This window comes from Hevea brasiliensis, chromosome 18 (assembly GCF_030052815.1).
Source record: "Hevea brasiliensis isolate MT/VB/25A 57/8 chromosome 18, ASM3005281v1, whole genome shotgun sequence".
Classification (NCBI taxonomy): Eukaryota; Viridiplantae; Streptophyta; class Magnoliopsida; order Malpighiales; family Euphorbiaceae; genus Hevea; species Hevea brasiliensis.
Window position 1 is genome coordinate 33778643 of NC_079510.1, and position 12522 is coordinate 33791164.

At 32.3% G+C, this 12522-nt stretch overlaps 1 protein-coding gene and 1 pseudogene across 1 annotated transcript; both read left to right on the plus strand.

Annotated features, from left to right (window-relative positions):
- Positions 1–478: 478 nt before the first annotated feature.
- LOC131175858 (uncharacterized) lies at positions 479–2211 on the plus strand (annotated as a pseudogene).
- A 267-nt stretch (positions 2212–2478) lies between these two features.
- LOC131175958 (metalloendoproteinase 3-MMP-like) lies at positions 2479–3766 on the plus strand. The gene has a single exon (XM_058140849.1). It carries the CDS (start codon positions 2694–2696, stop codon positions 3630–3632), a length of 939 nt encoding a protein of 312 aa, XP_057996832.1. The 5' UTR covers positions 2479–2693; the 3' UTR covers positions 3633–3766.
- Positions 3767–12522: the final 8756 nt, after the last annotated feature.

A 12522-nucleotide genomic window follows, 5' to 3' on the forward strand; every position in this document is an offset into this window, starting at 1 on the left:
AAATAATTAAGAATTTTAGAAATATATTTATAATTAAAAAATATATATTTATTTTATATGAAATATTTTTGGAATGAATTTGTTAGAAATTAAATTAAAAGAAAACTTTAAAAACACTAATAAAAGAATTTATATATTTGGTTGGTCAAAATTAATTTATTTTCTTGTTCATTTAGGTAAATTCAAATATAATTATATTAAAATATTTTTACATAAAAAATTATAAAATAGAGATAGAAATATATTAAAATTCATTAAATAGGTTATTTATATAAATAAAATATCTTTATATTTTTTTAAATAATATAAATTATGAAAGGACTTTTTAATAATTTTATTTTAAATTATATTATAATAAAAATTCAATAAAGTAAAATTTAAAAATTAGCAGAATTAAGAATTTTATATTTATATTCGATACCTAAATTTTAAGTCTTAAAAATATTAAATTTAAATATAATTATAAATATTAGAAATAATGGAGGGTAATCTGGTAAAATTAATGTTCACTCTTCCCTTCATACATTTATATATTATATAGATATATATGTATTATATTTATTAAATTATTATATAAATTAAATTAAAATTATATTAAAATAAATAAATAATTTAACTATGTCCATAATTTATTTTATAACTGTATTCACAAAAATTATTTTTTAATCAATACTAAAATTTTATTAAATTTAATTCTTTATTTTTATTCTCAAAATAAATAAAATTTTGTTTTTAAATATTAAAAATCTTCAAAAGAAATTTAAAGCAAGAGACCAATTACAATGCTGCCATCTTTATGTGCAGGGAAGGATGTTAGTGCTCAAGAAACCAGACCCAGATAACGCTGCTGCAACTGCTCGTTGGCTTGTTTCTCAGAATTCTTTGGGTTTTTTAAAGTATGCTTCTTTATCCTTTGTCTTGCTTTTGCTTGAAACTGTGCTTTGGTTGATTATTCGCTTTTTGTATTATTATTATTTTGGTTTAGAGTATTATTCATTCTTGGTTGTTATTGCTTCAAGGGCTGGATTGAGTTTTATTCGTTTCTAATTAATTATTGAAGGGAGTAATGCGGGCATATGGGCAATTAAAGAAATTGTTGCTCAATTGGAAGATTTAATACAGGTTTTTGGTCATTTGCTTTTGAAGCTTGCGCCTGACTTGTATTGTTTATTGATCTTTTTGGTCTTCTATGATGACATGAACTTGTTTAGGTTTTATATTTTTATTTTTAGGAGGCTTAGATATTGTTTTTGGTGTCTGGGTAGTTTAAATAATTTTCAGATGATTGCGTAATCGTCATTTTTAATTTTGCAGTACCATTTCAATGGATTTGGGAGGAGCACCCTTTGGGTAAGGTTTTTATCTTTTTTATTTTTAATTATGAGGTTTCTCCTCATAGTTAAGCTATAAATGTATTTTAATGCTCTGTCAAGCTAATTGAAGTACAGGTTAATGGTTTTATATCTTGGCACCTGTTCTGACATTTCAGTTGTCACCTGTTGTTGTTCTTGCTTTTAATATCATGCTACATTGAAATGATTTAGATTTGGCATGTATAACCTAGTTTTTAAAGTGAGGAGCTTCAGTTTTACACTTAGCTTGAACCAGTAATCTTAGGACTTAAAAATAACTCCCTTTAAGTCCAAATTCTGAGTCAGCAATTGGGAATTCACATTCATTTCCTGGGGCTTGTTTTATACTTTGGTCATCTATTGTTTTGCACTGCAGGAATGTTGTTTCATTTAGTGATGGGCTACCTAATGAAGGTAGTGGCATCCCCTACTTTTATTTGACAACTCTCGATCCAACTGCAAGAAATGCATTGAAAGACCACAGGTCTTCACTCACAATCAGCGAACACCCTATAGGAACTTGTGGCAAGAATGACTTGTGCAAAAATTACACTGACTGGAAAGGTATTGCCCATAGAAAAGGCCTGTTGTAATTTTTATTTGGTTTTAGTATAGAATGATGAATCAGCTGTGGCATAAGGTGCCTAATGACTATATGTGAGAAGATTATTTTGCCAATACTGCCACATGTACGCATATATCACAGGCACCTTAATGCTTCTTCTTTTTTTTTTTTTTTTTTTTTTTCTGATTCTTTTTAGATATTTCTGTAAGTATTGTGGAAATACACTTAAATGCTTGTATATGTGCAATTTTGGTCAACTTTCAAATTTAAAGACTTATAGGAATCTTCCATTCATATTCCAAGTATGCGGTGAGAAATGGTCAATATAGGTTTTTCTAAACAAAAAATTTATTAATGATAAAAGAGAGTCAAGAAAGAAGATAGCTCAAGATGGCTAGACCTTTGCCAACAAGAAATTTTAGAACATAATCATCGGCATTATTATAGGCAATATTGACTTTCTTTTCTTTGGATTTTTCTTGCTTAAATTTAGTCTATACTGAATACAAGACACCAATTAGATTATCTATTAAATATATAAGTCTCACATATTTATGATGGGCAAGTTATTTCCCTTTTGTATATATACTAAACTCACAATAACACCAGTCGTGAGACGTAATGCTGGTCAATGGTCATAGAGTTGAGACCAACTCATTCTTCTAAATAAATACACATATGGAAGACTGCTGACTCATTCTTCTCACCGTATGATGATATAAATAGCCACAAGAGCTTTGAGTTGCTGCCATACCCAATACAAGCTCAACTTTATCATGATCATGGCTTCTAATTGTATAGCTTTTCCCATCTTCTCATTCACTCTCATTGTCTTCATTTCTCTCCTTTCTCATGCAGCTTTAGCCAACCCTAATGATGAAAAATCATCGCCATTTGATTTCCTTAAGCATCTTCAAGGATGCCATAAGGGTGACAACCTTAAAGGCATCCATGAGCTCAAAGCCTACCTTGAACATTTTGGTTACTTGAATTATAAAAACCAATCCCAAGCCAATGATGATGATTTTGATGATTTGTTAGAGTACGCTATTAAAACTTACCAGCTGAATTACCATTTAAAGGTCACTGGGTCCTTGGATTCCCAAACGGTGTCCAAGATGATGATGCCTCGATGTGGGGTGCCAGACATCATTAACGGCACCACTCGGATGATCTCCGGCAAGGAAAACCACCACCATAGCTCTACTTCTTTCCATACAGTCGCTCACTATTCATTCTTCCCTGGAAATCCCAAATGGCCAGCTTCTAAGTACAACCTTGCCTACGGGTTTCTTCCCCGAACCCCAGTCAAAGCCATGGACCCTGTTACGAGAGCTTTCCAAACATGGGCTACAAACACGCATTTCAGATTTTCCAAGGTACAAGATTATAGAACTGCCGATATCACAATAGGGTTTCACAGTGGCAGGCATGGGGATGGGAGTCCTTTTGATGGACGTGGTGGAATTCTGGCTCATGCTTTTGCACCGCAAGATGGACGATTCCACTATGATGCCGATGAGGCATGGACAGTGGGTGCAACCCAAGGTGCATTCGACTTGGAGACTGTTGCTTTGCATGAAATAGGGCATCTGCTTGGACTTGGGCATAGCTCAGTGGAAGGGGCTATTATGTTTTCGTCTATTCCTTCTGGAGTGACTAAGGGTCTGCACAGAGATGATATCCAAGGGATTCGTGCATTATATAACGTTTGACATCCAATTCCAATTTCTTGCATCAATTTTATTACTTTTTAGTATCACTTGTATTTTCAAACAACACTATAAAATGTAAGAAAATGTAATAAAGGTCAAGATGTTGACTTTGCTACAACAAATATAGGCCATAACTTGATTTTGCTTAATTAACAAATATTATTTTTCTTACTTAATTACCCTTCCTTCCATAGCGTTTGGTTCAAATCTAATTATAAACTTAAAATTTATCCAAAAATAAATTTCACTAAAGTTAGTATGATGCAATTTAAAATATAGAATTTAATTTTACGTATGTAGAGAGAGATAAAAACTGAGAGAAAAAGGTAGGAGAGAGGAGAGAAAAGAGAAGAAAGAGATAGGGGTATGTGTTTGTGAAGAATTCATGAACATTTTAATTAAAAAATATTTGTCATCTTAATACAAGAATATTTAACTCCAAAAAATTTTATTGTCTTAAATTTTTTTTATTCATTACAAATTTCATCGAGTGTGATGGGAATTAATTTAATTTGTAACCAATTTCATGAAATTGAATTTTTAAAATTCAATTATATAATTAAATTGCAATAGTAGTACTTCACTTATAATATAAAGAATTTATCTCCCTCAAAAAAAAAGAGTTAATTATCACGAATACATTAATTACAGAATATGTTAAAAAATTAAATTAAAGAAGTAATATATGGGACTTTTTGAGAATAAATTAGGATTGTACTTATAATATTAATACATATGCACTTCAAATGAGGGTTAATTATTAAAATAATATTAATAAAATTTGAGCAAAGTAACGTACCATTCAAACAAATTAGAAAACTAATGTACAAAAATATTTGCATTCCTTATTGAGTTTGGAGTTTTCCTCTGCAAAATATCTAGGCCGTGTTCAGCGGTAGCTATTAACTATTTTAATAGCCGTTAAATATTAGTTATTAATAATTAACTGTTTATATAATTATTAAAATAAAAATATTTAATAAAAATAGTAGTTAAATTAAATATTCAATGCAAAAATATTGATATAATATTATTAATTTTAATAAAAACGCTCTCTCTTCCTCTAAAGCTAACTAACTAAGAGTAGTAATTTCATATTCAAACTCTAAATACTAATATAAATAAGAAAGATAATATTTTAACTCTGATTAAAATATTAAACGCTATTTTAAAAAGTATTATCGAATATAATTTATATTGTGACGCCCCTTACTCGTCTATTGTATAGCCGAGCAAGAAGTGCCGCTGCCGGAGCACCCTATCTTGTCTTGTCATGTCTGTTGTAAATTTTAATGTCATTTAAATCAGGTAATTTATGTGTAGAATTTTATATATATATATATATATATATATATATATATATCTTATTTCTGTGGAGACCCGGACAGATCCTCCTCTGTTTTATTAGCAGCTGGTGGGTTCCACTATCACGTGTTAACATATTCATAGTCATCTCATATATTTCCATATCATATTTTCTTTTATCATATCATTCACAACTATTTATGAGATCTCAAAATGAAGTGTCTTCTATTGCATTCATATGGAAATTTATAGATAATAAATTATAAGTTTTCATTTCAAGTCCAAAATAAAATACATCATAAACTAGTAATTACATCATGACTAGACATAATGAACCAAAATACTAGTCTATACATGGGCCCTACCAAAATACAAAAGACTGATGAGGTGACTCTGATCGGTGGCAGATCTGGTCGGAACTATATCCGAATACTACTGTGGCGGCTGCTGATCTTCAGTACCTACGCGATGGAAAACCAACACGCTAAGCATAACGCTTAGTGGTGCATAATTTATAATAACAATAATCAAACAATTGAAATAATATTTACAAATTATAAATTCTGGGTCTTTTACATTTTTTATTACACTTTGGAATCAATTAAAATTATTGGGGTCTTTCCTGTTTACTTATTGTATATTCAGTATTAATTAATTATTATCAATGCCCAAGAAACCTATAACAAATTATAAAAGCTGGATACACGGGAGTATACGGGTTAGACAGCCATATGTCTACCCTCAGATACATCATCAGCACAAGGCCACTGTCCGCACGAGACTCATACAGCTTGTAAAGCCAGAAATAAAGTAGGCACAATGGCCAGTAAGTAGGTATATAGCCTGTAGAACAATCATATTAGACATATATTGTCAGTTTATGATTCGCTCTATAAGCAGTACTGCTATCTGTAGTCCCTAATTGGTATATCAATTTATCCAAACTAAATAAATAAGTCTAGGTATACTATAGGCAATTAAACATTTTTAATTATTTTAGCACTATTCACTGTTATTATTTTCTAGTACTGTTCATTGGTACCACTAATTTCATATTAATGGGACATTAGTCCCAATTTACATATTCATATCATTTTTAATATTTAATTATCCTTATGAGTATTTTAATTATCATATATGGCATTTTTCCCATGAACCTTTCTTTAGGTTCATGTTGATGTGTTATCTTTATCTAGGAATTTGACTAGGTTAGGATGTCTATTTAGTCACACTTCCTTCATAACAATTGTTCCTCTATGTTTAAACTTGAATTTCAGTTTTTGAATCACTGAATTTGGAGTTATAGAACTCAAGTTATGGTCAAAATACCATAACTAGTCCCTTTGCCTCTAAGCTGTCCAGAATTTACAATTTCTAGTCAATAAAGTTTGACCAGTCATTTGATCATTTTATTGTCATTTTCAGACTTAGGTTCCTTCACAAGATATGTTCCTCTATGTCTTAGGGACTCCCAGGTACAATTTCATAATTTTTCAAGCTTGGTATAGTGAGTTATGGCCAATGTATTAACCTGGACTCTCAGTCCTATAAGGGCAAAAATCAACTTCAGGGCAGTATGTTTGACCCTCTTTTTAGGGTCTTTACACTTAGAATTTCGCAAAGGTGTCTAAATCAATATTGTATCCCTAAGTATCATGTTTCTAGATCATATTGGCAAATCTCAAATGGAATTTCCTAGTGGGAGTTATGGCCAAATGAACACACAGGTATCAAATGGCATTCTGGGTTCAACTTAATATTTTCTAGATTTCAATTCCTAACTTTGGCTAATATTTTCCCTAGGATGCAATGGTTTCTAGAGCTTGGTCAAAACATAAAAATTGTTGTACTATGTCTTATAAAACTTTTGGCACTAGTTTCACTCAATTTGCAGCTTTGGAGACCAAGTTATGGCATTTTTTCCAAAACTGGTCAAGCATACTAAAGGAATAGTATTTTGGACAATTTCTGGATTGGCAGTTTTAGTGACTCAATTTGTGCTAACAATTTGATTTGGTTAAAAGCAAAACTGGGTTAAGTGGTCTTCATGAAAAGTGTAGCCCTATGTCTAAACTTTCCATGTAATGGCCCGACCCACTAATGATATTGTCCGCTCTGGGCCGAAGCCCTCACGGTTTTAAAACGCGTCAATAAGGGTTACGAACTATCAACTTATGAACCCAGCATCTCTCCCGTGTTTTGTCGATGTGGGATTTGCCTAGGGTGTTACAATCCACCCCCCTTATGGGACTCAGCGTCCTCGCTGAGGTTTGCCCCACCATCGTTCAAGGTTGCACGCGGAGCGGCTCTGATACCACAAATGTAACGGCCCGGCCCACTAGTGATATTGTCCGCTCTGGGCTGAAGCCCTCACGGTTTTAAAACGCGTCAATAGGGGTTACGAACTATCAACTTATGAACCCAGCATCTCTCCCGTGTTTTGTCGATGTGGGATTTGCCTAGGGTGTTACAATCCACCCCCCTTATGGGACTCAGCGTCCTCGCTGAGGTTTGCCCCACCATCGCTCACGGTTGCACGCGAGCGCTCGATACCACAAATGTAATGGCCCGGCCCACTAGTGATATTGTCCGCTCTGGGCCGAAGCCCTCACGGTTTTAAAACGCGTCAATAGGGGTTACGAACTATCAACTTATGAACCCAGCATCTCTCCCGTGTTTTATCGATGTGGGATTTGCCTAGGGTGTTACATTCCATTGGTAAAAGTTTAGGTCATTTGGACCAGTATAGAGAGAGTTATGACCAAATGAACACGTACTGTTCATTTGGTCATTTTCTGGGTTGGCAGTTTCAGTGACCCAAATTGTGCTAATAATTTGAATTGGTTAAAGGCAAAACTGGGTTAAGTGGTCTTCATGAAAAGTGTAGCCCTATGTCTAAACTTTCCATGGGTGAAATTTTAGGTCATTTTGACCAGTATAGAGAGAGTTATGACCAAGTGAACACGTACTGTTCATTTGGTCATTTTCTAGGTTGGGTTGCAGGGTAATCCGAATTTAGACAGAATTTAGGTCAAGTTTTGGACAGAATTTGGGCATGGTTTCTTCATAGAATATGGGCTATTTTGGGTCTAGTTTCACCCCCAATTGGCCTCATACCAATTGGGGTCACACAATTTCATTTATAGCCTAAAATGTGTACTGCCCTCAACAACACAACCTGCAGAAAATAGCACTTCCAATAATTCATTTCTCCTCCAACTTCCTTGCTTCAATTTGACATTCAAGGCACTTCTAAATATCATCAACACATCTCAACAATCCCAATTGCATGGTATAATACAAAAATACCAAAGTTAGGCCAAACCCTAACTCACAATTTCAACCTCATAAAATCTCAATGTAAATCAACTTCTAATACTTATCAACCAACATCATTAAATCACTTTATATACATCATAGTCATCAAAAACCATCACTCACCATGGGTACCAAAAATTCACTCCCCTCATAGCTCACCTATTTCTTTTAGTTTCTTACAAATTTCACTAGATTTTAACCTTAACTCAAGGATTAATAAAGGAAGGAAGGAAGATTAGGCACTAACCTCTTGGGTAACTTGTTAAACTTGAACTTTTCTTCTTCTTTTCACTATCAATGGCTTCCTTATGGAGTGGGCTAAATTTTTAATGAAGGGGTCTATGGGTTTTGGTGAGGAGGAAGCTTGGAAAATCAAGCTTTAGGGAAGACAAAAATGGAGGGAGAGAGCTCCCATGGTGGACGGCAAGGAGAGAGAGAGAGAGAGAGAGAGAGAGAGAGAGAGAAGAGGGAAGAAGAAGATGGTTGGTGGGGTTTTGTCTCTTGTGGGTATTTATATATATACATTTATGTGTACTTTATTGTTTTTAAATTTCATAAATCTATTTCCTTTCTTTTCTTTTCTTTCCTTTTTTTTTTCTTTTCTTCTTCTTTCTCTTATTTTTCAAATTCAAATTCATAAATTTAATTTATATTATTTATTTTATTTCCTAATTTTAATTTGACATTTATGTCAAAATTCACCTCTATGGGTGACATGACCAAAATGCCCTTCATGGTGCATATCGTGTTATTTTTATTATTTTTGTACCAAATAAATAAATTCTCTAAATTTTATTTTATTTTCTCAAAATTTTTCCTACATTTTTTTTAATATTTATTTCTTTAATTTATGCCTCTTCACTATAGTTTAAATGTAGTTCCAGACATTTTAACTGTCCGAACAGACATTAGTCATCAGAACAGTAAAATGTACGGACTACCTTTGATGAGGACGTTACATATATAGAATTAGTAATAGTAAGTAACATTAACGGGTATGCGAATATATGAATTTAAAAATAATAAAATAAAAAAAAAACCACCCTCTCCATTGATCATTTTCTGTGATAAACAGCGACATAGTACGCCCAGCCAATAACATGCACCGGATCTGTGTGGTAGGCAACTACTTGATGATCTAGATATTATTAGATTATTTAGAATAATTCAAGATTCTTCTCTTACATGTCATTTTGAAACTGCAAAAGACCTTTCTTTCATTATCCAAAGTTTCTTTCAGCTTTAATTAATTGATTTTCTCTATCTAACTGTTAAATAATTTTATTCCCTTTTCATTCTGGATACCAATCAAATTTCTTCCAACTAATCTTTTAACTAAATCTCAAATTTATATTATTATAATTTAAATTTATTTTATTTTATCATTAATGAATCACTCATTTATATTTTATTGATTTAAGATTTGATATATGTAATAAAAAATTAATTAAATTTGATAGCATCATGATTACAAAAAAGATTATTTTATTTCTTCAACTAATATATAACGACCACTTTTTTAAATTTAAAACAAGAGATTTTAAGAATTTTGTAAGATCGAGCTTTTAACTTAGAATGCTTGCCTATTGAATTGACTCTACTAAGTACCAGCTTGAATCATGATTTGGGCTCTGATATTAATTATAGGATCGAGCTATCACCATGCTAAAAGTTTAAATTATTAGTAGAGGCATAACTCTAAGCCCCTTATTGCGTAGCAGCCTAAGCATCATAAGTTAAAAGGACATGAGCAAAATGATAGCCCATTGAGCTATTCTTACTCAGTATCAATAAATTCTAATCCAATAATCTTTTGTAACATTATTTTTTTTATTACACCAAAAAAAATATAATAATATATGCATTTTATTTGCAATCACAATCTTAATTATTTTGCACTTGTAGGCTAGTATAATTTATATAAAAACTAATTTTTTTGATTCCTAAGAGTAGAGGGCATGAATGCCGTCAATGTCATCCTGACTAAGATGCCTTTTGGTCGTATTTGCATTTTGGGAATGGACAGAAGAGCTACCAGACCCACTTCAAAAGTGGGTTAATATTACAGTCCATCTCACTATTTTCAGACGCCTTAGAAGCATTCCAAGCGTTAGAATTGGCGTACATTAGTCCGAACTCCGAATTGCCTTATTTACTTAATGCCGGAATTAGAATAAAATTCATAAAATATTCGTAGGTAATTAGAAAATTGTAATTCCTTTTGTAATAGTGTTATAGCATTGTTGTGGACTGCGAGGCATAATGTTAGAACTTTTAGACCGCCTAGTTTGGATGATTTTTGTAGAATGTTAGTTTTAAGGTTTATAGCTGAATTATCTGAATGCCTAAGTTTGGTTTGGTTTGGTTTGGCGGGCCTAGGAGGGACCATGTGATGTTGGTAATATATGGGCTTGAGGCATGTGGTCTTAGAAGTGTTGTTTGGATTACTTTGCAAATTGAGTAGTGTTAGTAGTATGCCTTAGAGCATATCATTTAGTATGTATCTTGTACATATTTTATTAATAAAAGGCATTTCCACTTTTCCGTTTACATAATATATTTATGTGTAATAGAAAAGGTCCTTTGATATTTTGTTAGAAATATTATTCTTAAGTTGTTAAGAATATGAGTGACAATATTTCTAGCACAAAGTATCATAAATAGGTTCACAATCGAGGATACTTCATAATAAGGACATGACTTATCCAGAAAGATTGTATTCATGTTTGTTCCCAAGTTATTTATATGAGATATAAATAAGATGGAATGGTGAGTCTCATGCCATATAACAAACATGATAGGCACTTATAAATGATAAGTAGGTCAACCAGGTGACACTTATGACAAGCACATGGAGTTTACTCTTGTCAATGTTTTGACATAAATCATATCGATGCATATAATCTTTAGACTGAGATAGCAGTTATCTGATATATAGGTTGATTGACTTTTATACTTCTTTCTTACTTTTTCGATGTATGGGTATATGGGCATGTGTTGGCTCCTGCTAGTTTTATATGGAGGTAGTTGTGGTTCTTGTTTGTATCTGTTCCTCTAAGTAAATTGAGTTAAAATCCTATGTTCATTTAATTGTACTTGATGTTTTAAGTTCTGGCCAGACAGATAGATTTATTCGTAAAAGAGTTTCGATGAGAAAAATCTTTTAATCAAGAACTGGAATTAAAAGAGAACATAATATTCATAGCAAATGGAGTTTGACATAAACCATGACTCGGCTTGAGTTGGGATTTTGTAAGAGAGATTCTAGTGCATGGTAACATATGATTATAGGTTCATTTAAGGTAAATCTTATTACTAATTGGGTGGCCATGGCATGCTATGCTAGGTGTTCACCCGGGTCTATGAGGTGCATAAAATGATTTAGAGCAATCAGTGATGGTAAGAGAGAGTTCGGAGGATCTGCAGCGTTGATATCATGTCTCATTGCCAATTAGTGATGAGCCTAGTAAGTCACACACATACACAAGTTATCACCTATTTAAATATGATTTAATTAATTAATTAAAGAGTTTAATTGATTAATTAAATAGATTTGGTTTGCAATTAAATTGCAAAGTTCCTAGCATGACTTGAAACCAAATCTAGATTATTGGATGTGTAGTATAAATTAAATTTATATTTAAAGTGTTTAAATATGAATTTAATTGATGAGAAATTAATTAATAGAGATTAATTAATTAATTTATATTTGATATAAATTAATTAGAAGAAGAAAATAATTATTTTGGGTTAAGAACTCAAAATTAAGACGCAGGGGCATTTTGGTCATTTTACAGTGTGACACGTGGCACCATGAGATGGTGACACATGGCATAACACATAAGCTTGCCAAATGTTTTTTAATCATGTAAGATGATTAAAATCAAGATTAAATATAGGTTTGACACTTGGCACAATGTGATTGGGTCACTTAAACCTAGAGCTAATCAAAAGGTGACATGTGGCTAGGGTTTAATGTGTTAACCTAGCTATTTAAGTGTGGTTATGAAAGGAAAACATAACCAGTAGCCTCTCCTCTCATTTGTCACGCCACTTTGAGCCTCTCCAGCTATTTCTCTTCATCTCTCATCAATTCAAAGAGATTAGCCATCAATCTCTTGAATTAATAACGCTAGAAATTGTTTCTAGTGTCCTGTTTACATCTCTAATCTCTTAAAAGGCAGAACTTGAATTTCTAATTAATAGAAAAGGCTTTAGAAGCTGTTCAAGGGCTGCCATAGGTGTTCTTGGTGTAGACAAGCTAGAG

Coding starts and splice junctions, on each gene's coding strand:
- LOC131175958 (XM_058140849.1), top strand. CDS start 2,694: ATGATCATGGCTTCTAATTGTATAGCTTTTCCCATCTTCTCATTCACT.